Below are 25,267 nucleotides of genomic sequence, written 5' to 3'. Positions count from 1 at the left end.
TGTCCCTGGGGGTTTGTGGGGGGCTGCAGAGGTGCTCAGCCCCTCAGCCTGCCAGCTGACTCGCACGGGTGATGGGAGAGAACAAGCACATTTCTGGAAGAGAAGCAAAGTCTTCCTAGGTTATCAGAGAACACAATCATTCCGACGGAGGAGCTTTAAATGCATAAAAGACTGTTTAGGCCCAAACCACAGAGACTGACAAACCACCAGAAATATGGCACAATCGCCTGGATAAAGTAGTTCCATGTTTTAGTGACGCCTTTTTGCTCATATTAGATACACGAACGAAGACTGATGCATTCATTTTTGCCACTGAATTGCAAGGCAGCAGGAAGGTCAGTCAGTACAGCGACGAGTTGGGAGAGGAGTCAGAACTGTAGTGCATGCAGGTGTGTGTTGAGAGTGTGTGTGTGTGTGTGCGCACGAGTGTCTGTGCATGCTCGTGAGCGTGTGTGTGTGTGTGTAAGGGTGCTGAGAGGCATTCTGGAAAAGCCTTAGGGACCAGGACCCGCTGAGCACAGCGAGGAGCCTCTGCCTTGCTCCCTGGGGAGCGTGTCCCCGCGGCGTGGCACGGGATGTCCCCTCTCCCTCGCAGCAGTGCCTCGCTCCCCTCCGCCCGACGCCGTGGAGGCGAGCAGTCCGCGGGGCGCTCAGTCGCTGAGGACGGCCCCTGGCAGCTCGTTCGTTAGCGTGTGCCAGCGCTCGATTTTCTTGTCCTTGTTTTTCAGGCAGTCGAACCAGTGCTTCAGCCTCTCGCCTTTGGCATTAATTCCCAGCACGACTCCACCTTGGGAGAGACAGAGAGGAGAGGTGGGTGGGCACCTGCCTGCAAGACACACCAGGACACACTGGGGCACACCAGGACACGCCGGCCATCCCACCCCAAAGGAAGAACTGGGGAGTGAAAGAGGCAGCCGGGACAGGGGGCAATGCCACTTAGCCAAGATCTCAGGAACACGTCCAGCGCTTCCAGATGCCCCACTCACCTATGAAGTCATTCGATTTCCCGATGTCGTAGTCCCACACGGTGACTTCCAAGGTCTTTTTGGCCAGGTCGCCGTGCTTTATCTCATAGCAGAACTCCTGTGGGGAGAGCAGGAGCCTTCAGGCTGAGCTCTCATGGGGCCCAGCGCCAGCAGCGCCATTCCCCACGGGGAGCTCAATTCCCTCTCCTTGTGCAGTGGCCGGGGTGTTTTATCTTCTCTTTTAAGTCACAGCACTGAGAAAAGCCCCCCAGGTGAGAACCACGAGCAGCAAAAACCCACCTCATTGAATTCGGGGTTCAGTGTCTTCTTCTTCACCGCTGTCTTATGCTTTGACTTCTTGTCCTCGTCCGGTTTCAAGTAGCTGCAAGAAAACCATTTGAGGCAGTCAGCACACAGCCGCTGGGCAGCACGAGGGTTTTCCCCTGTTTTTGTGTCCCAGGTCAACATGTTCCCACGTTGGCACTCTCCGTATCTTGCTTGTAATTCAAAAATTAGGGCTTGCAGCAAGAAACATCACTCGTCTGTCTGCTCTGCTTGTAGCCCTGCAGGTATGATCACTGCCTGCCATACATGTGAGGCAGCATCCAAAACAACCACGAAAAACAAAGGGAATTCTGTTGTTTCAGGAGCCAAGCTTTTCCGATGAGCATTTGAAAAAGAAAGGGTGGATTTTTATACAAACGTCTCCACTGCTAAACAGCAATTGAGTAGGAAGCTGAAAGCATTCTGCTGATAAACTCCATTACTGGCCTCCCACATACCAGGCACGTTTCATCCCAGTCACTCTGTCTCAACAAATGCCATCCCTAAAAGTGCTGCATTTGGGGTCAGAGCACTGGGGATGAGGGACGGGCGCAGGTTGCCAGCCCTTCCTGCCACATCCGTCTCCACTTGGCAGAGTGAAAATTTGAAAATTGATATTTCCTCCCTCAAAAAAGAACCGTGGCCATCATCCTGCCTGTGGGCACAAAGCAGTGACTCCCCTGGCACCCCAGCACCCCGGGTAACACAAACGTCCCTGCCCCACAGGGTGAGGGCAGCTCACAGCAGCCCACCCCAGCCATTTCTGGGCTTTTTTATTTTTTAAAAGGACATTTTTTTTTTTCAGAAGGAAGACAGCCCCATCATTTACATCGCAAAGCATCGGTAGGACCTGCAAACGTGCCCCCAGCCCTGTTAACCAGCCCCTGGAGCCACCAGAGCTACGGGGTGCGATTAAAGTGCTGCCTGACCTAATTAGACACGCGCTGTAATTAGAGCCTTTCTGAAGCATGGCAGTGACCTGGTGGGCGCGTGAAGGGGGGAACAGGACAGTGCAAGGCACATCAAAACCATCAGGGACCGGGTGCTGCTCGTCACGGGGCAGCCACGGGGCAGGCTGACACCTTTGCTACTTGGCGTCATCATGGAATAATTGCTGGGGAATAACGCTCACAAGCTGCTACCGTGACGCCCTCATGTGCATCTCTTAATGAGAAGGATTAATCTCCACTGCGGGGACAGGCTAGATGGGCCGGCGGCGCGTCACTCACGTTTTGACGTAGGGGTCGGAGTAGCCGTTGGCGTCCATGGCGGCCAGGTGGGCGCAGCGGATGATGCCCACCAGCAGGCCCTGCTTCTGCGAGCTGTACTTGAGGGAGATGAGGATCCGGCCGCGCTCCTCCAGCGACTTGTCCTCTGTTTTATCTACCTGGGGAGGGGGAACACAGCCAGTCCGGGGCTGCTCCGGTGCCAGATGCCCACCACGAGGCCTGCGCCTCGCTGGCGTCAAATATCACTCATACACCGAGATTAAAACAGCCCAAATGCTGCCTGCTGGCACCTCTCAGGTGTCACACTGCCCTCCTCCCCGCCAACTCACCGGCAGCTGCTTCTCCAGGCAGATGCTGAAGTTTTTGGTCTGGTTGGGCTTCAGTTTCTTCAGCGGGATCCGCGTCTCCCCGATGAACTCGTTGTGGCGGAACTTGTCCTCGTCGCACACCGAGATCCTGAAAGGAGCACAGGGTGGTGTGAGCGGGGCTGTGTGGGGGCTCCTTTTTCCATGATTTTTATTTTTTTCTGTGACAGCTTCCCGTCCTTTCACTGCCTGTTTTTCCCCCCTGGCAGACGCTCCTGTTGTCGCCCCTTTCTCACCTTGGCCTTGCTGAGTCTTCATAAACCCAGGAACAATTCATGAAGGAATAAAAGGAGTTACAGATGAATATTGCCCTGCAATCCCATGTCACTGGAATGAATTGCACACCATGGCTCTGACCGTAGATGGTTTACCCATGGATGGGTGGTTTCTCCATGGGTGGTTTATCTGCGTGTGGTTTATCTGTGGGTGGTTTCTCCATGGCAGTTTGACCACCAGGGAAGAAGGAGGCAGTGAGGAGCCACCCAGACGGTGCAGCCAAGCCGCATGAGGAACACCAGGTCGGGGGAGCAGGCAGAAGGAGAGGGTTTGGGGAGAAAACCCCAAGAGGGGCCACGGGAGTGCTGCTCTCCAGAAATGGATGCAGCGTTACTATAGATACCCGCAAAGAAAAACACCCCACCGCAACAGCAAAATCCTCAAAGAGAATCTGAAATGCAGGCAACGTATTTCTTAGTTCCCTTCCTCTCTCTCTCTTTCAAAGACCCAAACCTACAAAGGAGCAGCGGTGGCTCTAGACAAGATGCAGCATTCACCAACGCATGCGTGGCCCCATCCTGCTGCAGCTCCAGGCAGGGAGCAGCAAGCCTGCGGTTGCAGAGGATGAACTGGAGATGGGAGCACGAGGCCAGGCTGCTGCCTATGCACCTGGGGGAGCAGCGCTCCGTGTGGATTTTACCTCTTGAGAACAAGAGCAACAAGATTCCCCACCCTGAACCTTGCCTGGACGCATCCCAAAAGCACTTTGAGGTGTCAGTTGTGGTCAGTCCATCTGACACCCCTCCAGCCCTATAGCCACCTGGCTGTGGTCCCTCCGCTCCACCGGTGTGGTATCTGTCACTGGTGGCTTGTGGTGCATTGGCCCCGTAAGTCAGTGCAGAGGCGTGAGTCAGATCGGCACGCAGCTCCGGCCCCAGCCCTGCCTTTGGAAACAGGCGTAATGCAATTACACCGGCTTGAATTTTATTACGAGGAATCAATGTGATGGAATTTTTATGCCTTAGGTTAGAAAATCAGCTCCATGACAAACAGTGAGCACATGTCTCCAGCAGCCACCCTCGCTCCCCGTTAGGAGCTCTGTACTGCGAGCATCACCCCCCTCCCGCCTCTCTCTTCATCAAACCCAGTCCCTCGCACCCTGCTGTCGATCTGACAGCTTCCAGGAGGGCTCCTGACCGCCGGGCTAAGGCCGTGAAACCGCTGCAGCAGAGAGCTGGGGAGCGCGCGAGCGATCGCCGCTCACCCAACTTCTCCTCCCACTCCTCCCGGCCCTGACTCACTGCAGCTCCAGCCACCCCGCAGCTGACTCACGGCTGCTGCCTGCACAGGAGCTCCTCCGGCCTTTTTTCCCTTGTGGGAAGGGGAGAATGGGGTCAGCGAGGAATTTAGCTGGAGCCTCGTACCCTTTCCCTTAACGTACACAAGTAACAGCGGATGCTGAGGACGCAGCGCCTGCCTCTGAGCTCCCCATGGTCCCTATAGCAACTTGGGAGGCTCTCAATGCAGAGGCACGATGCCTTAAGCACAGACAATGCCTGGAAAGGAGAGAAAATGGCAAGAGGCAGCATCTGGGACTGTCCAGTGTGGGTCTCCAAACAAAACCCCTCCGTGTCTGAGCGCAGGAACCACGGAGCAGTCAGACACTGGCCCAAGGCTGCCCACGGTTCTGCAGCAGAGCTCGTCCAGGGCTCGTGGTGTAATGCAATCTGGGACCCCAAATCTCCACATATCTGCAGTGTGCCTATTAGACCTGATCAAATACTATTTTCTGAATAATATATTTAATGAGTCATGATGTTTGTCAAACACATGATTAAACAAAGAATTCCTGGCATTCGCAGGCACGCTGAATATCATATGAATAATGCATCGCTCCGCCAAAATATCTGGATATGAATAATCGTATCCAGTCTCCGGCCAGCTCCGGTATTTATTACGAATACAATCTATTTATTACCTATTACACGGATAATTTAAATGTAGGCGGCTGCATTCTGCCCACTTCAATTTCCCCTGCCCTGCAGTGCTGGTGGGGGGCTCTGGTGCTGCTTGGGCTAGACTCAAGGATGGTTTGATCGATGAATGGATGAGACCTTTCAAGATCCTCCCACCTGATGCATTTCCTGAAATCTGAAATACATCTCAGGGGGTTGGTTCATTAACAAAATTCTGCTTGCCAGTCCCTCAGACATCTTGCATGTCCCCTCTGTCCCACGGGGACAAGGGACAGTGCTGGGGGCACAGCTGGGGCTGAGCTCAGGGCAGGAGAAGCCCAGGTGGGCAGGGAGGCTGTGGGGCCCTTCAACATCTCCCCAGGAGCTGGGAGGCAAAGGCTGGTGGTGGCTTGGATCTGTTATTTTTACAAAGACTCCATGGTCAGGGCACAGGCAGGCAGGTATCCAAGTGAGGAGCAGCAACACGTCCCTTCCACCCATCTGAAAAGAAGGAAATCCAAGCACAGACTTGAAATAAAAGCTGAGTTTTCTTCCTTGTGGCTCAGTTGTAAGAAGCCTCATCTCCTCTACGCCTGCCTCAGGATAAAGAAACTCTCTTCTGCCGATGCCTTCTGCCGCGGGGATGGAGGAAAGGAAATAGGAGGCTGGGGAATTGTTCTTCAGCTAAATGAAGAGCACTTGAGTTTTAGGCGCTGGCTGCCCCATGCAAGGGAAAGGAATGGAGCCACGGGCCCCAGGAGATGGCGAGATCAGGGGAACTCCATGAGCCATAGGCAAGGGAACGTGTCCCCAGGTACAGAAATGTAGCCAGAGCTGGGAAGGGACGAGGAAAAACATCTCCTTTGAACACATACACACCCATCTACCTTAGTTCTGTGGAGCCATGTCCAGGCAAGGCAAAGGCCCTGAGCCCCAGCCTCACAGCCTCCCCACTTCACCAACTCCTTTGCTTTTTCACTTGCACAAAAACCTTCCCAGGGTGGCGGCGGGGCCACCTGAGCATGCAGCCTGGGTCTGCCAGGAAACCTCACTGTGCAGGGACAGCATGAGGCCAGCAAGGCAGAGGCCAGCAGCTCCCAGGGGACAGCAAAGCACCAGGCACGGGGGGGACACAGGCGGGTGCAGCACCCCGAAGGTGTGTGTTGGGGCTTTTTCTCCCTGCTGCGTTTCACCAAACCGCTCCCTGCAAACTGATTTCCACGCCTGAGAGGTTGCAAACTTCAAAGTCTGCAGTGAAAAAAAAATAAAAAATAAAAAATACCCACCGCTAATAATAATCAAAAACCAGAGGCTTTCCAGCCCGGCAGGCCTGCAGCACTTTCAGCATGACTAATATTTTCCATGTGAAATAACAACCCGTGGCGCTCGGTTCCTCATCTGCAGGCATGCTGCAGGCAACAGGTGGGCTCTGCCCCGTGCCCCCCGAGCTCTTTTTTCTTTTCCCCTGAGGGGAAAATGCTAAACTCTGCCTTCAGACCAAGAGGGTTGGGTGGCAGCCATGGGGCCCTACCGCAGGGTCTTGCGGATCATGTCCTCGTCGGTGATGCCGTAGTAGGTGAGCGTCTCGTTCCAGGTGGGGTTCAGCGTGTTGCGCAGCGTCTTGGTTCGTAGTTTATTCGCCTGGAAGAGCAAAGGAGGAGCATGGTGAGAGGGACCCCGACCCCCAGGCTGTGGCCGTGGGTGCCCCAAAATCCCCCTTCCCGCAGCATGGCACAGCGCTTGCTGGCTCATTTGCAAAGCGATCCAGCTCCGCATCCCCCTCCCTGGAAACAAGCAGCGAAACGGGAACCTTGGCAGAGGCAGCGAGAGAGCGGGGATTTCATTTATACAGCAGGAGTGAGAGAGGGGAAAAAAAAAAAAAAAAAAAAAGTCTTTTTTCAGGTTCATTAAAAAATACCAATTTGCTGTTCTGGCTGGTTATTTGCATTCCTGCTTCCAGCACAGCTCCTGACTCTGGCTGACTCAAAATAAAAACTCAAAATAAATTCCTGGACGTGCATTTTGTTAGCAGGGGTAATGCCTCATGGTACCGCAGCTCCGCAGTCACTGGGGCCAGATCCTGACCCCTCGCCCTATGGCCAGAGGGGGGTGTCCCTGTGAGGTCCCCCCGCAGCCACCCCTGCCCTCGGGCACTGCTACCTGCGGCCGTCCCCCCCCCAGCAGCAATGCTAATCAGTGCCTTTGCAGAAACTGGAAGTGACAGATAATATCGCTGATGAAAGCGCTCCTGGCTCTCCTGCTTCCAGTGGAACTCGAAATGTGGTTAAAAACTCCCTCTACCGCCCTGAACGTTACGAATTAATTCAGCTGAACCGTAACAAGTAAACATACCTCCCCCCAAAAGGTCTTCCCTTTAGTGTAAAATAAGAGCGCAATTAATATTCATAACACATACATTTAGCATTTAAATTCCACATCCCCATCAGTTACACCGCGCTCTCACTACACATCAATATCTTTAATTACTCTTCTCTCCAGCAAGCGCTGAGCTTAAGTAGATGGAAATATTTCCCTTACGATTTATACCCTGCTTTATTGGGATCTGAGGGGTTTTAAATGCAACAGGAGAAGGAAAACCAAACCACCAAACAAAACCAGAGCTGGTTTCTCCCCATGTTTGGAGCTGTCCCAGGACCTTGTGAGCCTGATGCCTGCACCCAATGCTGCTGGGCTGGGTCTGTGGGGAGGCTTCACTGCCCACAGAGACCCGCGGTCCCTCGGGGATGCTCCAGCAGCCCCTGGAGACACAGCTGCTCACCAGGGAACCATCACCAGGTTCCCAAGGGAAATTCCTGTGAAGGGAGAGGGCAGTGAAACGTGTCTCACCTTGCTGGCTCCGGGAAGCAAGTGCAATTTGACGTAGGGGTCGGCCAAACCATTATGGTCCATCGGCTTCAGGCCCTGGAGAGGGAAGAGCAGCAGGAGTCAGAGCAGCAGCGGCACCTGAGCTGCCCTGGGAGGCAGAGCCACCCGCGGGGTGCTCTCACTGAGCCCAGCCTCTGATGCCCACTTCCATGGGGCATTGCTGGGCCATGGTGCCCCGGGAGCAGGGAGGGAGGAGAGCAGGATCGGTGCCAGACCCAGGCTGTGTGGCAAGAGCAGAGCACGCCCGGGGCTCCCCTGCGGCGTGTCACATCGGCCACCGCGCACCTCCGCTGCTGGAGCAGCTGACTCTGACACCCTGCTCGCAATTAATTTGGGGATTAGGGAAAGCAGTGCAGTGATCTTCATGGCTTAAAATTACAGGGTTTTGTCAGTTAATAATCGCTTACGAGCAAGCACACACCTCTGCTGTTGTGCTCTTCCCCTGCAGCGCTCCCCAGGGCGCGAAGGCGCCGTCCTCCTGCTCCGTGGCACGGCACCGCTGGTGGCACAGCCACGGTCAGAGGCTGGTGCCCACGGGTACTGGAGCACGGCCACCAGGAAACCCTCACGGTGCCCCTCACTGATGGGTTTTTACCCAACCCCACCGCTCTCAGGGGATGACATCGAGCGTGTTTGCTCTGGAGCTCTGGGCAGAGGGGACGAGGCTGCTCTGCCCCGTGGCCTCTGAACAGCCGCGGGGCTGGAAATGCTCTCAGGGCCATGCCCCAAACCAGCACAAAGCTGTAACAATGTGCATAGAAACAAACTCCACAGGGAAGGGAAGCAACACAGCGGCACAACACTCAAAGCCTCATTTTTACTGGTCCTTATTGGAAACCACAGCAGCCCTACCACAAATGCCCTGGGCTGCTCCAGCCTGGCTGCAGGAGCCCTGCAGGGGCTGTTTCCCGGTGCCTGAGGGCATCCCTTGGCTGGAAGCATGGTGGGAGAGGCACCTGGGCATAGGAACCAGGCTGTGGGATGCTCACGGGTTGCCAGGCCCCTAGCACAGGGTATTTGGTGCCTGGGATCAAGGAGCATTCGTACGGCTGCTGCTGGAGTGGCTGTGCGCAATGGAAGTTGGAAGATGGAGGGTGGATTTGGGGCAAATTGAAGGGCGAGATGTTGGGGTAAATCGCGTGGCATATGGAATAACACCCAGCTGCACACTGGCAGCCCTGGCTGGCCGGGTTTGCACAGCCCAGGACCTTGGGACCAGCTGCCAACCTCGGCCAGGTTTCCACATCCACGCTGTCCTGGGGCCAGGCGGCCAAACGGGGCCCGGCAAAGAGGATTTGGCTCCTCCACCAGAGCCAGAAGGATTAAAAATATCAGCAGCAAATGTAGGCTAAATGGCTCTGTTTCAACAGCATTGCAGCTCAGGTCACCTCCCTGGCCCGGTCAAAGGGGAACGTGGCAAACACGGGGGACGGGAGGCAGGTGCCAGCTGCGGCTCCACAGGTGTCCACGGCACATGGGGACAGCCCTGGCTTGTGGGGACCCAGGGGAATGGGATCACCGGTTGCTCACAGCAGAGGGAAGTGAATCCTGCCCACAGGCTCCTGCGGCGGAGCTGCCCCACCTGCACGGATGCTGTGTGGAAAATGAAGCCATAAGCGAGCGAGCAAATTCCCATGAAAATGGATGGAGGGAGACAGGCAGCTCTGTAATTCACCCATCAAATCAGCTCAATTAAATTACCTTCTGAGGAGGCTATTTAAGGCTTTTTTAACAGATGTGCTACGGAGGATGGGGTGACAGGAGCCTGGAAAATGGCTCCTAATGCTACGTCTGGCTCCCTCCCACGTCGCTCTGCTCGGGTTCAGCACCAGTGGGATGTAACGCGATGGCTCTGCCCCACAGGGGCACGTGGGTGACAGTGCCATCACCCCTTCTGCTTGGAGGGACCTAAATCTCCTCCGAGAGAGCCAAGAGGCTGAGGCAGTGTGGCCAAGGGCTCCCCAAGCCCCATGCTGGGGACAAAGTAACCCACCAGCTTCACCAGCACGGCCTCATGCCAATCTGCCCTCCCTGGGGCACTGATGCTGCTCACAACTTTCCCCTTCTTCTCCTCAGCTCCGAAATCCCCTCTGTAATCCCGAAATCCCCGCTGCGATCCCATGGGGACCGACAGCCCCGCTGCCGCCAGCTGCACTCCGTGCCACTGACATTTAGCTAATCGATAGGATTTAATTACGAGGCGGGCTAATCGGGCTGCCTATTAACGCCACGCTCGAGGCACGCAGGAATCGCAGGAGGAGGCTTCGTGCCAGCAGCATCCCCCCGTGGCCGGCAGGCTGCTGCTGCCCAAACCCAGCCTCTGGTGCCTCTTTCCAGCCCGGGGTGCTGTGTGTCCCTGCTTTGCAGGGGCCGTGTCACCCCTCGCAGATGGGCACGTCCAGAAATCACAGCCAAAGGCTCCCCAGAGCGTGCTGCAAACAAAGGAGTTGTGTTTGGAGGAGCTTGAGCCCTCCCGGAGAAAAGGGGGTGACATCGGTGTCCCCGCTGGGGCCAGGAGCAGCAGCTGTGGCTCGGAGCTGGGAATGTCCCCGCAGTGATAAATATGGATGAGCAAATTCATAACTCGTGTTCCGTGCAGATCTCCAGCACTCGGCTGCGGGTTCGTGGGGCGCATCCAGGCGCTCGGCAGGGTGGAAGCTGCCGGGTGCCCTCCAGGAGCCCCCCGCTGCAGGCAGTGGGCTTGGCAGTGCTGTTGTGTCACCATGGCTTTGCCTGAGGATCACCCGTGGCACCTTCCTCCCAAAAACAGGAGCCCAACGGAGCTACGGGACAGCACAGCGGTGTCTGCGCTGCCCCATGCCCCTATAGCCCTGCAGGGATCGGTGCAGCACGCTGGCCTTGGTTAGGCTGAGCAGAAAACAAGACCAAAACCACCATGAGCTGTGCCAGGGCACAGCCTGTGGCACCTCATGTTATCCAGGTCCTTCTCCGTCCTGTTTTGGGAGGGCAGAGCTCTGTGCTATTAGGGAAACTGAGGCACAAAGCGCCCCAGCAGGGAACCCCCTGGAAGCCCTGACCTGCAAACCGAGCAGTCGGTGGCTGCAGAGCAGAAAATTGGTGTTGGACCAAGACGGGGCGGATTTAACCAAGGGGGGAGGTTATCCAGAGGAGAAAGAAAAACCCTTCTCAGGCGGCTGACACCACGCAGCCCCGTGGGACCCACGCGTCCCGGCACTGCCCTGCAGCATCTGCGCAGCCACCGCCAGCTCCCACCGCCGGCAGCCGGGGTCCTGGCCCTTACCTTTCTGTAGTCAAGTTTTGGCAGCTTTCCCCAGGCGAGAGATGAAATGAGAGCGAGCAGATGGCAATGTAAATAAAAGAGAAAAATGGGAGAATGAGAGCAGAATGGAAATGAACAGGACTGCAACGCTTGAATGTCAGAGCGGCGGGGGGGAGCTTGTCCCACCCGCGGGCAGGGCCCAGGGCTGTATTTAGGGGGGTTCAGCTGCTGCCATTCCCTTACAGCCCAGCTCTGGGGCATGCTTGGACCAAGGCTCTCCTTCCTCAGCCCTGCCTTCGCTCTCGCTGCTGTCAGAGCCTCCTCCTCCTCGTGGGGCTCCTTCCTCCCCACCTTCCTCCCGCTGCAAACCCGAGCAGAAAACCCCTGCTTGGCTCCGCTCCCGAGCACTAGGAGGAAAACCCGACCCGAGGCTGCCCAGCGGCTGTGCACAGCCTGAGCCGAGCTGTGGTGCCCCTGCTCCTGCTCCCGATGGGTGCGCGCACCCAGCACCCAGAGGTGCTCTGCTCCAGGGTGGGGGCTGCAGGTAATCCGGCTGTCCTCGAGCATCCTCAGAAGGGAACCGGTCCCCTGGGGGTCACCTGCAGCCCCCCCAGCCCTTCCCAAGGCTGCAGGGCCGTGGGTCTCCCTCCAGGCCCCCATGGCTGGGTGAGGTCAGGGAGGAGCTGAGCAGCACCCTGAAGCCATGCGCCCAAAGGCAGAGGCAGGACCTCCGCTGCCTGTTTCTGCTCCAAAACGTGCAAAAAAAAAAAAAGGAAAAAAAGAAAAAAAAAAGCCCAACAAAACAACAACAACAAAAAACCCTAATTGCTTCAATCACGCAGACGGCAAAGGAGCTGAGGCAGAGCACTTTGTGGCAGTGATTAGCAGCATTTAAAAGAGCCATTTATAAACTGACAGCCGGTCACAGCGTCAAGTAAATAACAACATCGGGTTGGGTGCTCTGCTGAAAGCCATAAATAGCTGCAGCCGGCTCGGCACAGGGACGGGGACAGGGACGGGGACAGGGATGGGTGAATGGCTGCGTCCCATGGGACTGGGGCTGGAGATGGTGCGGGCATGGGGCTGGGGACAGCAGAGCCCCGGCCGAGCCCCCATGTCCCCATTTTCGGCAGGGTTCTGGTGTCCCCATATCGCCCCGCGGGGCTGGCTGGCTCCACGTACCTTGGCTTTGTTGATGGTGCAGTGCAGAGCGTTGTTCTCCTGGTCGTACAGCAAGCTGAAATCCAGCGTCCCCAGCGCAGCTGCAAGAGACACAAGAGGTTGTGAAGCAGAGGGACCAGCACCGCTGGCTCCTCGCCCCGTAACACAAAGGGAGAGGATGGAGACACAACAGAGAAGCAAAGCATCCTCCAAGTAAGCCCCAGAATGAAGCAGTGGGGCTGGCACATCCTGCAGTGTTTCATCCTGGGGGGTTTCTGGGGGGCTCCCCAGCCCCAAGGCTCCTCTCCAGGGGGAGCCGGGCAGCGTGGCACATCCCATCCCACACCTCCTGTGGCACTGCTGGCACACCCGCCGCGTGTATTTGCACGCTGACACCTTTGAACAAATGAGCCACCGGTGGGACCCATTCCCAGCTCCGGCTTGGCTGCGAACTGTAAATTAAGCCCAGCGAGCATGGAAATACTTTTACGGGTAAGATGAAAAACATCAACAGCCCTCAGCCAGAGTGGCGTTCCCTCACGGCATCGGCAACCCAGCTGCGGCCACAGCGGTGCTCGGGGCCGAGGGGAAGGGGTGGGAGGGCAGCGCAGAGCAGGAGCCTCAGCAGCAGGGGAAAATTGGGTTTGAGAAATTCTCTCCCTCTGGACTGAGCAAGTTGCAGGCAAAGCAATGGCAAAGCAATGGCAAAGCCTTAAAAAGGTTTGCTTTCCTCTGAAACGTGCTCAGACCTTCACCAAGGCCCCCAGACCCAATCCCCACGTGGATTGGCATCTCCCCCAGCATGGCCTCACCTGCCAGCAGCCTTCAGCCCCCCCAGGGGCTCCAGCCTGTGTTTTGCTGTGCCCACTTTCCCCTACTGGGACCTCCCGAGGCGGCACATGTGGAGGGGACCAAAACCTCCGCATGGTGATTTCACAGTGATCTTCCAGCCCAAACAAGGGTTAGCCTGCTAGCAAACAAAAACCCGCTGCTCCAGAGTAAATATTTTGTCTTCAAAGCGAAGAAGAAAAATATTAACGGAGGTTTGTGCCAGAATAATGCTCCCCCCTTGCTCTGGAGTAATTTCATGGTGCGTTAGCTGCTGGCTCTGTGGGGTTCACCTGCTGGGCTTGGGGAGATGGAGGCGACGCAGGGTGAGGCCAAATCTGCAACACCTGTGTGTCACCTCTGCGTTGGGCTCAAGGGGCACCTGCAGAGCACTCACCACCCAAATTGTGCTGCGACTGAGGCTCCAAACTGCTCGTGGGGCTGGCGGCACAGGTAGGGGGCTGGCAGCTGTGCATGGCAGCGTGCAAGGACCAGCACTGGTCCCATGGCTCATGGCAAAGTCATCAAAACTTGACAAAGCTGGGTTTTTGCCTATGGAAGAAGAACCCTCTGCTCTCGCAGGCTCTCCATCCTCACCTGCCCTTTAGCCAGCCGCTGCCCGCCAGCCACAGGAGGGGGCCGCGGCTTAGCCGGCTGGATTTGGCAGTTTATAAAACAAATTAAAAGCTTGGCGTGGAAACGGGGTTTGGCCAGGAAATGCCGGCAGAGCCTCCTGTCCCCTTGGCGCGACAACCTGCCCCAGGGCGCAGCGAGCCCGGCCCCAGCAGGATGAAGCAGCAGCAGTGAGCACGGGCAGGGGTGCACGGCCCCTGCACTGCTCTCCCCCAGCACGGGGAGGGTCCTGCTCCCCGCAGGGATATGTGCTGATGATGGTGAGCTCCCGTTCCCAAGAAAGGGTCCGCCTTCGGCAGAGGGACACGGAAACATCATCGGGATGTGTTGCACTAATTGCTTAAAAGCGCGGCCGTATGGAAGTGACAAAAGGGATCAGGGTGACGCGGGGGACTTGGCAGCCGCGGCGCTGCAGCAGGAGCCTGGAGCTGGGGGGGCTGCAGGATGCGGCCCCACGGGGACACGGGCATGGGCACAGCCACGGCTGAGCCGCAGGGTGAGAGCCTGCAAAGCTCGTGGGATCCCACCAGGTGGTGAGCACGGTGCTCGAGCTGTGAGCGTCCCTGGGGTCACACCGAGCCCCCAGGTGCCAGGATTGGGCCCAAAGCTGCCCGGAGCAGCGGCCACGCAGCCGGCTTTGAACAAAGCCCTCGGCCAAGCAGGCGAGATGCCCTGCTTTTGTTGTTTTTCCCCCTCCCAGCCATCCTCGCAGCTGAGATGGAAGTAGCTTGTGCTGTTAATTAGGGGAGCAAGTGCCTAAAAAAGAAAAGGGCAGCAATTAGACGAGAAGCGCTGTTACCAGACATATTTAACTCTACTGAGCTATTCTGAATGCTGCCCTCTAATCACACAGACTGCAAATAAAAAAAAAATATAAATAAATGCCTTTGTCAGGCATTTCAAAGGCAGCTTAGCGCTCTCCAGGCAGCAGGCAGGATGTATCATTATTATTGCGATTATTCTGCTCCAATGATAAAATAACCATTAGGAGACGTGAACTCATTAGCAGGGCCTGACCCTCCTTCCCGGCCGCGGATCAGGAGAGATTGATGGGAAGGTGCCAGCCCGGGGCTGGCGCTCAGCGCAGGCTCTGCAAAGAAAAATAAATCTGACTCGTGCAGGAACGCGGCCTCTTCCCCCACCGACCTTTGGGCGTTTTGATTAATTCAGCGGGCTGTGAAATTATCAGCAGCCAGACCGTGTGGCTCCGGGCTCGGCCATGGCACACGTCTGGAGCCTGGGGGCGCCGCGGGGTCCTGCGCCCCCCCAGGGATGGTCCCCGTGGTTTATGGCTGGTATCTGCCATCAGACGGGGAGCCCCAAGCATCTTCTGTTTATACCTGCAGGGGTAAATCTGGGTGATGTTCCCTAGCAGGTCCCTGGCTGTGTGGGCAAGGTGCCCTCATTCAGCAGCAGATCTGGCCCCTTGCTGGCTGGGGACACGTGAGGGGGAAGAGTTCCCCTGCCCAGGAGGTGCTGGAGATGGCAAAGAGGCACTGGCACCCGCAGAGCAGTCCCAGAAACTTCAACAAAGCCCGGCAGCGATCGCTTGTGAGGGTGTTTCACCTTCCAGACTTGGGGAAGCTTCTGCAACATGACTGTTGTTGGAAAGCCCAGCAAGGCTAGGTGCTGGGAGAAAGCAAGGTGCGCGCTAAAAACTGCTCTAGAACTAATTAAAAAGGAGTCCAAAAGCCTTAAGTCCCTCTGCTTATCAGCATTGCTGCTCCCAAGAAAATCTGCTCATGGATTTTGTGCCAGGGAGATCAGAGTGGAGCAGTAAAGAGACTGCTGGGGATTGTCTGGATTAGTGCTCCCTTACAGAAAGCACAGGTTCAGTAACCTTCAGGCTGGGTGTTTTTTAATGCACTATAAAAGATAGGTCCCCATTCTTCCATTGCTTTAATTTTCCTCTGCAATGGAGATAATTTTAAAGGTCCTGAAAGGCAGCAAGTAATTCTGTGCACTTACAGCCCCACGAGAAATGTCAGCAAATGACTCCTCAGGAGGAACAGAAATAATTTTTGCCATTTCCAAGCCAGGCAGCTGAGGATCGCCTTGGCGGGCACGTGCGAGGAGCGACTGACTCCCTGCGCCGTGGGGAGCAAAACTCCGACAGCCCCTGGGTTAATTCCTGGAAACAGCCCCAGGAATCACCGTGAGCTGCTCTGTGACAAAGTGACAAAGGATGTGGGACGTGTCCCGAGGGCAGCACGCTGTGCTAGGACACAGACACTGAGCAGGATGTCCTGGTCCTGCACAAAAGCCAGCAGGGACTGGATCCATGCACTCCCTTCCTGGGAGCTCCGGGGATGGCACAGGTTTGTGGCTGAATGCAACAGGAGTGGGAGCAAGGAAAGAGCCCAACTCTTCCTTCTCACAACTGCTTCCTGCCTTTCCATGTTGTTGGTTTTTTTTACTTAAAATCTATGACAATTAATATTTCTTCATTTCCCAGACACAGCGCCAGCCCCTGGCAAGCTCCAGAGCAGGGAGCTGCTTCTCCACAAGGCTGGTTGATGGATGCTCATCAGCTCTTCTGTCTTCTCCAGGAGGAGTGTTCAGAGGAACACTTATCTGCTCAGAACAGTTCAGAGATGCAATTATGTTTTACAGCACTAAATGGTCCCTGATGTCAGCAGCAATTAGACTTCCAGCAATTTCAATTTGGAGATGGCCTTCAAATCTCTCCCTCTCTCTCCCTTTAATGAAATATGGTATTGCAATTAACAACCCCCCGAAATTGCCTTCAGTGTTAAATACAAAGATGAAAGATCCGGGAAGCCCTCGGGCACGGGGCACCGGGGAAGGGAGGAGGGAGGCAGGGCAGGTTTGTCCCCAGCTCCCCGGGGATGGCACCCGGGGTCCGGCACCGACCGGCACCTGCGCAGGCGCCGTTGGCTCTGGCAGAGCCACGCTCCAGGCTCCGCCACCATCAGCGGTGGTTTGTTTAGCTTCCCGAGCAAAAAATACCTCTTTTGGCCTTATCTGGATTGAAAAGACGATTCAAAGGTTATAAATAGCAGTGGCAGCATATGCTAAGGAGCTGTGTTTCAGAAGTAAATATCCTCATCCTCCCGGCGCATGCTTCCCCTCCATCTCCCCTTCATCCTCCTGCTGCCTGGCCACGAGCACCGCCAGGCGACTCGGAGACTCAGTGCCCTGCAAGACCTTTGGTCTTCTTTACGTCTTTAAGCAGACAGTAATTAATAACTGCCCTACGACTTTGCCTAATTATCATATTTGCTCCCAAAAAAAAAAAAAAAAAAGAGCCTTCCTAAATAACTTTGGTGGCTTCCAGCTGGCGTCACAAGCCACGAGCTCCCATCCGGAGACCTGGGCTTCTTGCTGCCGCAGCCCCGTGAGCTGTCTGCTCCGGTGGGCAACCGCGGCCACGTCTGTCTGTGCCTGAGCACCACGCAGCTCCTCCAGCCAGCCCAGCTCCACAGCAGCAGCCGTGCTCTCGGGCTGCCTCCCCGTCCTGAAACCCAAAGCCTGGCACGTCCAGAGGAGGGAGCGAAACCCTGCCACAGCCTCACTCGGCAGCTGAGGTGCGCGGAGAGCTTCTTCGAGGGCTTGTGCTTTGCGGCAGAGGGATGGCTGTGCATCCAGTGTCAGCCCCAAGCAGAGCAGTCCTTGCAGCTCTCCCTCCCAAAAGCCACGTTTCCACACCCTGCACAGCCTCCAGAGCCCTTCAGGCGAGCTGTGGCACAGCCCAGGCACTGCCACGGGGAATGCGCAGTCGCTGGAGGGGCCGTGGCTTGCTCAGAAGAGGGGAGCCGGGAGGTGAGGAGCTGCTGCCCAGCTCCTGGCAGGTGGCACATTGCCACCTAGCTGGCATTTCCTGATTTTCCTTCTGCACCGAGTTCCCTCGCCAGCACACCGCCTGACAGGGTGGAAATCAGCCCTGGAGGCTGGTGGCCCTCAGGGACAGGCCAAAAGGCAGAGGGAGGGTGGTGGCCGCAGCTGGGAGCTGCAGGCTGCTCGGCTGGGACCTACGGGCTGCTTGGAGGGTGCCCCAAATGGCTGCGCCCTGCCCCAGAGCCATCAACTCGAGCCCCTGCATCAGGTGCCAAAGAAATACACTGAAATACAAGAAATAGGACTGCAGCGCAGGGACTCAGCCCCGCATCCAAGCCCGCAGCCCCGCCGGGTGCTGTAGGGCAGGGTGCTGGTGGCTCTGCTCCGTCCCCAGCCCCTGCAGTGCTGCGGGGTTGAGCCACACAGCCCCGGTGATGCTGGGCACCCAGGAACACCAGGCTGGAGAGGTAACACTGGGCAGGAACAAATTTAGGGGAAAACCAGGCAAACACTGCATCTCCTCAGCCAGAAGCAGCCCAAATCCTCCCAGAGGGCATGGGAGCGCCATCGCTTCTGTGCTAGGGGAGGGAAACCCGCAGGCAGGTGGGACAAACGGGAAGGAGCCGACCCCTTCCCACGGGCCCTATCATGACAAAATCCTGCACCTCTGCGGGGCTGCGCTGGGAGCATCCCTGGGGAGCGATGCAGGGAACATCCCAGCCCGGCTGCACCAAAGCCAAGGTGGAGACACGGGCAGCCAAAGCACCCGGGCAGGCAGCTTGCCCCGCAGCGCTACCCGGGCACTGCAGCGGGTGATGGGTGCTGCCCCCAGCTCCAGCACTGCCATACCCAAGCCCTCAGCCAGTCCCCATGTCCCCAAGCCGCCATCCAGGCAGGGATGTGCAGGTGACTAATGCAGCAGCCCTGAATCACCTGCTGGGGATATGAGGGGGTGCCGAAAGACTCCCCAGCTTAGCTGGTGCCTCCGGGCGGGCTGCACAAATCCCCACCCAGCTCCCTGACTGTGAAAAGGGGCCAGCGAGCCCTCGCCTGGCTTTGCAGCGTGCCTGCTAACCACATAGGATGGGCAGGCTCCATCCCACATCTCTGCACCCCGACAGAGGCTGGGGCCACCCCACGCTGTCCCCCAGCTGGGATCCCGGCCGTCCCCACTGCACCCGCTCCGCTCCTGGCGCTGCTGCGCCTCTGCCAGGGGAAAACCCAGCACATCTGGCTGAGGAGCGGCGGCGGCGTGGCCGACACCTGTTACACTGCAAGAAATGCTCCTCCCAGCGCCCAGCGGGAGGACGAACGCCCTCCAGCCCCCAGCCCCGCAGCTCCCGGCCTCGCTGGGCACAGACGGTAGCGCCCTTGGGTGCTGGTGAAAGCGCCGTGCCCTGCGGCCCTGAGCGCACCAGCGCCCGCGCACACCTCTGCCCCTGCAGCCCAGCTGCTCCCGTGTCTAGCGCCGGGATGAGCAAAGGCGATCTGATAATTAGAGCAGCAAATAACCCAAATCCGGTTAAAGTCGCTGCTAACTGCCTGGCTGGGACAAACAGGGCTTAGCAGGGATGCTCCCCCTGGGCATGGCTCTGCTCTCCTCCTCTTCCTCCTCCAAGGGGAGCGTGACCCCAGCATGGGGTGGGAGCGAGGCAGCACCCACTGGGGGCTGCACCCACCGGGGGCTGGCACCCAGAGCATCCCCTGGCCATGGGCAGCAGGCAGCACAGGGCAGGGCATGGTGGTGGCTGTGCCACCTCGCAGTGAGGAGGGGCCCAGCCCTGCTGGCAGCCACCCAGCAGCCGGGAGCGATGCCCAGGCAGGGCTGGGACATTTGGCACAGGGAAAGCCACCGCCTGCCCGGCACGGGGCCGTAAACAGCTCGGCTCGGTGGGAGCTCAGCCCACCCCTTCCCCGGGGACGGGCACGCAGCAGCGCTCAGCAGCACTGCCTGCCTTCCTCGTCGCCTCCAGGCTGCAAACTTTGTGCTTAGCCCCTGGCAGGATCTGGCCCCTAAGGGCTGGGCTGAGCGGAGACCTTGGTTTTTATCTGACCCGGGGGGTAAGCGATGCTATCCCAGCCGCCGCGGCTGGCAGAGCCAGACAGCAGCTGCTCTGCAGCCTGCAAGCTCCACCGAGCCGGATGGGAAGGACGTTTTGGGTGGGGAGGGGTTAAACCAAGCTGCAAACACCTGCATCTGCCGGAGCCTGCTTGGAAGCCCCCCGGTCCCTCCAGTGGGGGCTCTGCCTGCAGCTGGGGGGGCGAGGAACGGGAGCTGGAGTTTGCAGAGGGCGAGGGCAGAGATTTCCCGGCGGGTGCCATTGCGAGCGGAGCGCCCGAGCTCAAGCTGGGCGATGCGAGCGCGTTATCGCCAGCTCATCAGCCGGGCGGCTGCACCACCCAGACGGATGGAGCGAAGGCTCCGCGCCCAGCCGGCAGCCACCAGGGACCCGAAGCCGAGCAGGAACGAGGCAGGGAAGCGCCTCACCCGCACCGGCAAACGCAGCAACTGGTGGCTCTTGGGAGACTTCCCCAGTTTGGGTTCAGCGCCCAGCCTGGCTGCGGCAGGGATGCTCCCGGGGCCACCCCTCCTTGGGGGCAGCACCGCGGTGACAGCAGAGGGTTTGTCACTGCTGCAGTGCAATGCCAGGGACGGGCAGCGTGGCCAGGGAAAAGGGTGCACGGCGCGGGCAGCAAGACAAGGAACCAGACCCCAAACACCCCCACCCCCCCACCACAAGCACACAAACTCCCGCGGAAACTTGGCAACTCACTGCAGTCGTCGGACTCGTAGCCCTCGGGGTCCACCGCCTCCTCGGGTGGGGGGCACTTGGCCGGCTGCTGGGCGGGCGTCGTGCCATACGCCCCGAAAAGCTGGTCCACGTCCTCGTCCTCCTCGCGGGGCGCCTCGGCGGGGCTGACGGAGGGCTGGCTGACGGCCGGGCGCAGGGCCCCACTGCGGCCCACGGCAGCGGGGAGCCCGCGAGGGAAGCGGGGGAAGTAGTCGGAGATCTGCTTGATGGGTTTGATGGGGCCGGGGCAGACGTCGATAGCCATGTGCTCCTGGATACTTATGGTCATTTTCTCTCCTTTTCGGAGTGTCATGCACGCGGCTGTCGGCGCCCAGCGTCCCCGGAGGGAGCCGCGACGGTGCTGGCGGGGGGCAGGAGGCAGGCGGCGGGGAGGCTCGGCCGGGCGCCCTACGTGGCTCTCGCGCCCTCAGCCTCAGCCACCGCACGCATGCTGCTGCCGCCCGCTCGCGCAGCCCTGATCCTGCCGGCGCTGCCTGCCAGCGAGTGAGCGAGACCGAGCGGCGGCGGGGAGGCAGGGGGTGGGCTCTCGGGTGATGTCACCAGCTAGCAACAAAGCGGCACCAGCAGCGGAGGAATGAGGGCTGTGGCCAGCCTCAGCCCCTTCCCCGCTGTGGCCCCGGAGGACAAGGCACAAGCAAGAAGCAGCCGGACCCTCAGTGGTTTTCCCCCGCTGGCTGCTCGCCGCAGCTCGGTGCCCTCGGGCCCCTCGGAGGAGGAGGAAGGTCACCGTGTGGTCCCGGTGCTGCAGGCTGGGGAGCGGAGCTGCCCTGGGGACCGCGTTGTCCCTGTGCCCCCTGGCCGTGCCATGGTGGTGCTGTGCAGCACGCTGAGCACGCAGCCCAGTTTTGTGTCCTGTGGCCGTCACCAACTAGGGCTGAGGCAGCGCGTGGCACTCGCTCGCGGCACACTGGGCGTGATCTCTCCAAACCGGCTTTCAGCTGCTGGCATGGAGCAAGGCAGCAGGCGAAGCATCACGGAGCAGCAAGCAATGGGCTGGGGCCACAATGCTCCCCAAACAGGGACTGGGACAGGGACAGGCTGCCCGGTGAGTCCAGCACAAGGGGAACAGGACCCCTGTGGCATGCACAGGGAGCTGTCTCCAAGCAGGGCTTCCACTTGACCTCCCCCCAGGCTCAGACCCACACCTCTGTGCTCCCACGCGATGCAAGGAGTGTGTTTTTTTTTTTTTTTTTTTTTGAGCCAGAACTGCCAGAAAAGCACCACAGCGAGAACACGGTGCAAGACACTGAGCACAACCTCACCCTGCACGCTGTGGGCAGCTCCAGCACTGCATCCTGCTGCTGGCTTGGGGCTGCTGGTGTGGTGCTGGACACGCCGCATATATCGAGCCAACCCGAGAGCACACAGAGCCCACACCAAGACAGGCAGAACTGCAGCTCCTGCAGCCTGGCGTGCTGATGTCTCAAACATCACACTCCACTCATTGGAGAGATTCCCCCAAAACCAGCGAAATGACGCACAGCCTCTTTGTCTAATGAAAAATTCAGTTTTTCATTCAGATTTTGGTAAATGTTAACGAACTCCCCTGACTCATAACACACTGACATTAGGCAAACTAACCCAATTTATTTCTCGCCGGGAAGCAAATATTTCTCTCCTGAAGCATCCAAACTTGTCATCGCCCTGTACCTAGACACGATGCCCACGGGTGCTCTCATGACCTGAGGCTCGGCCTCTCCTCCCTCTGCGTGTTTTCAATTTCAGGGCAGCCCCTGCCCGTCACATTGGGGTGAGCTGTGCTGCTCTGTGCAACCAGCCCCAAGCAAGGTCCTGAGATGTTCAGCCCCATTCCCACATCCCAGGACTCAGAGTTTCAGTGTGGATGGAAGTGGAGATGGGAGCAGCCATGGGGCTGGTGGCAGGGCGAGCCTGGCTTCAGGCACCACATCCAGGCTGCAGCACGGGCTCGGGCAGAACGAAGCAGAAACCGGGCCCAATGCCCAGAAAATAACAGCAATTCCCTCTTAAGGAAAGGGCAAATAAATAAATAAATAAATAAAATCGAGTTACGTGTGCAAGAGCCTAATGTCGTTACTGCCGTTACACCAGCGTCATTATTTCAAATGCTTCCCCAAAGAGCTCGAGACCCGGGGAGGAGAAGATCATCCCGCGGGTCAGGGAGCTGAGGCTGTGGGGTTGAGGTGAGCCCCTGAGCTCTGCCTCCTGCAGCACCCTGCCAGGGAGCAGGCCCCAGCAGCACCCAGGGGAGACGCACACAGCCCTGTGGGGCCGGATACACGCGGGGATCAGAGACACGGAGAGGGAAAGGCAAGGCCGAGGCAGCAAACCTCGCCGGGAAGGCCCCAGGGAAGCCCCGTCCCCAGACCAGAGAGATGGAAAGAAACAAAAACAAGACTAATAGCCCAGGTGGGAATTTCTGATCCCAAGACTACCGAAAGCAGCTGGAGCCTTTCCTTAGCTTTTAATGAGTCCACACCTTGCAAAATGAAGCAGCTGGCTTTTGATAACCCGCCCTTCCCCACCTCGTGCTGCCTGATGCCTCCTCCCAGCCCCTGGGCTGACCCGATGGGGCTCCCCTGGCCATGGGCAGGTGAAGGGACAAAAATAGCCTTAGGCTGGGAGACAAAGGCAGGGCTCAGTATTGCAAAGCCTGTTTCCAGGTAAAGTCTTTAATTCCCACCGTCTGTCTAATGCCCTGGAATGTGACTTGGTTTGATCCTGTGCCCTGCCTGGGTGATGCGGCGCTGCAGTGCCCTGCACGTGGCCTTCATCTCCCTGAGCAGAGAAAATGCTGGCCCCCTCACAGCCCCTGCAGGAAAAGTGATGGATTAAATACTGCAGGGCTGCTCTCAGGGATGCCCCATCCCTGAAGGAAGGATGGATCCTTCAGAGAAAGCGAGACGGCCAAGAGCCATCGCCGCAGCCCCAGCCCAGGCTCAGAAAAGGGACAGCTTAGACTCAGTTTCAATGCTGTCCTGCACAAGGGGCACATGCAGAGGCTTACACACATCCCAACCTCACCCCATGCCCCAGGCAGAGCCGTGCTGCAGCCCAGCTTCGTCAGGGAGCTGCCCTGCCAGCGCTGCACAAAGGGGTGAGCAGGAGCCTCCCTGCAGCAAACAAAAGGGTAGCACATGGATTATCGGCATACCCGAAAACAGAGCCCCTCCTCAGTGCACATTTCAACCAAATCAAGCACTAAGCATTGCGTTCTGCTGTCAAACTCCAGGTTTAAATCAACCAAATTGAGGGCTGATTCCTGCTTAATCCATGCCTCTCCAAAGGGCCAGCACAGCAGCACGGCTGCACGTAGCCGTCGCTTATCAGAGATTCGATAACTGACCCCGTGGTTATTTAATACTTCCCAGCTCAAAACCAAACCTCAAAACCAACATGCAGGGAAGACACAGGGCAGCACCAGCCGCACAGCTTGAGCTTTCTTTGTGCTTTTTCCCCACCATTTTTGTGCCAGAAATGAGGTGCAGCAGCATGTGCAGAGAGCCCTCCAGCCCCTTGGGGTGGCTCAGGACCAACTTTGTCTTCAGCTCACCCTGCTGATACACATGAAACACGTTTGTTTTCTTCCAAACATGCTCAGCCCCAGCTGAGCTGTGTGCATGGAAGAGGCTTCATGGAAAGGCAGCATGTGCCCTGCTCTGGAAGCACCAGCAGTGGAAGGTCCCTGCCTCCACGGCTGGCAAAGCTCAGCTGAGCCCACAGCATGCACTGCGGGCCCTACCTGGTTAAACGCCCCCCACATTTGCTAAATAAAGCAATAATAATAATGATAACTGGGAAACTTGGCTAAATAATCCTAAGAGGCTTACAACAGGCTGCGCCGATTACGGCTCCCCAGCCGTGCCGCGATGCCGGTGCCCCGGCCCCCGCTGCTCCTCGGTGCGAGCCCAGCCTGAGGCTATGTGCTCGCCCAGGCCCTGCTCACGGCCATCACTGCACCAGATTTAACCAGCAATAATTACAAGCTGCGAACGAAATCACAGTGGCAAAACACAGCCCATGCTCTATTACACAGAGCAGACACAAACAAACCATTTCAGAAAGAGACGCGAAGGGCAAATGGGGTTGAGAAGGAGCCCTTGCCCCCCAAAATAATGTTTAAGGTTCCCAGAGAGCTTATGAAACACCCAGCTAATGGCAAGGGTGGATGGCAGCCTTCTTGCCAGCACTGTGCTACCGCAGCTGAACCTTCAAGAATGCTTCCGAAAGGACGGGAGGCGGCAGGAAGGCATCTGCTCTCTGAGCATCCTCAGTGCCTTTCAGGATGGGCCCAGAATAGCTAAACTTTCGGCAGGGCCTGATGTTTAATGCGCAGCATATGTTGCCATTTCGATGTGAATCCCAAAATAGTTGGGTGTTTTGTTTTGTAATTTTAAAGCACTGGAGTTTTTGGAGTCCTGTGAGGCACACGCAGGAGGGCAGCAGCGCCTGGGTTGGGAGCATGGGGTGCACCCCAGGGTTTGGGGTCAGGCTCCAGAGCCTTGCCAGAGCTTTGCCATCAGGAGGCCAGGCAGAGCCACCTGCTTGCACCACGCCAGCTCTTCTCGCTACGTGCCTGCAAGCCGAACACAGACCCGATCCTTTGCTTTCATGGGAGGGGAGAGCTCTGTGCAGCATCAACTCCTATTAGGCTAATTTTATCTGCTCTCGGTGCCTTTCCGAGCTGGAGTCAGCGTCCTCTGAGATTATCCAGCCGACTTGTCTTAGTACTTTTACCCTTTTACCTCTTCCCCAGCTGCGGCAGGATGTCAGCATCACTTCCCAGGAGTGAAGCCCGGTGGCGATCCTGCAGCACCTTACCCACGGCTCGGGCACGGCGCCCAGCACGGCTGCCTGCCCGCACGCCCGGCAAT

General features: G+C 57.8%; 1 protein-coding gene across 1 annotated transcript; it reads right to left on the bottom strand.

The window, feature by feature from the left end:
- Positions 1 to 366: 366 nt before the first annotated feature.
- DOC2B (double C2 domain beta) lies at positions 367 to 20,820 on the bottom strand. The gene is made up of 9 exons (XM_082776485.1): positions 20,376 to 20,820; positions 12,364 to 12,443; positions 7,902 to 7,976; positions 6,586 to 6,695; positions 2,848 to 2,974; positions 2,519 to 2,676; positions 1,266 to 1,347; positions 987 to 1,083; positions 367 to 787 (listed from the first exon to the last, which is right to left on the bottom strand). Exons 1-9 carry the CDS (start codon positions 20,704 to 20,706, stop codon positions 651 to 653), a joined length of 1,197 nt encoding a protein of 398 aa, XP_082632611.1. The 5' UTR covers positions 20,707 to 20,820; the 3' UTR covers positions 367 to 650.
- Positions 20,821 to 25,267: the final 4,447 nt, after the last annotated feature.

The sequence above is a fragment of the Aythya marila genome (assembly GCF_965140915.1).
Source record: "Aythya marila genome assembly, chromosome: 20".
NCBI lineage: Eukaryota > Metazoa > Chordata > Aves > Anseriformes > Anatidae > Aythya > Aythya marila.
This window is presented reverse-complemented; position numbering and strand designations above follow the sequence as displayed.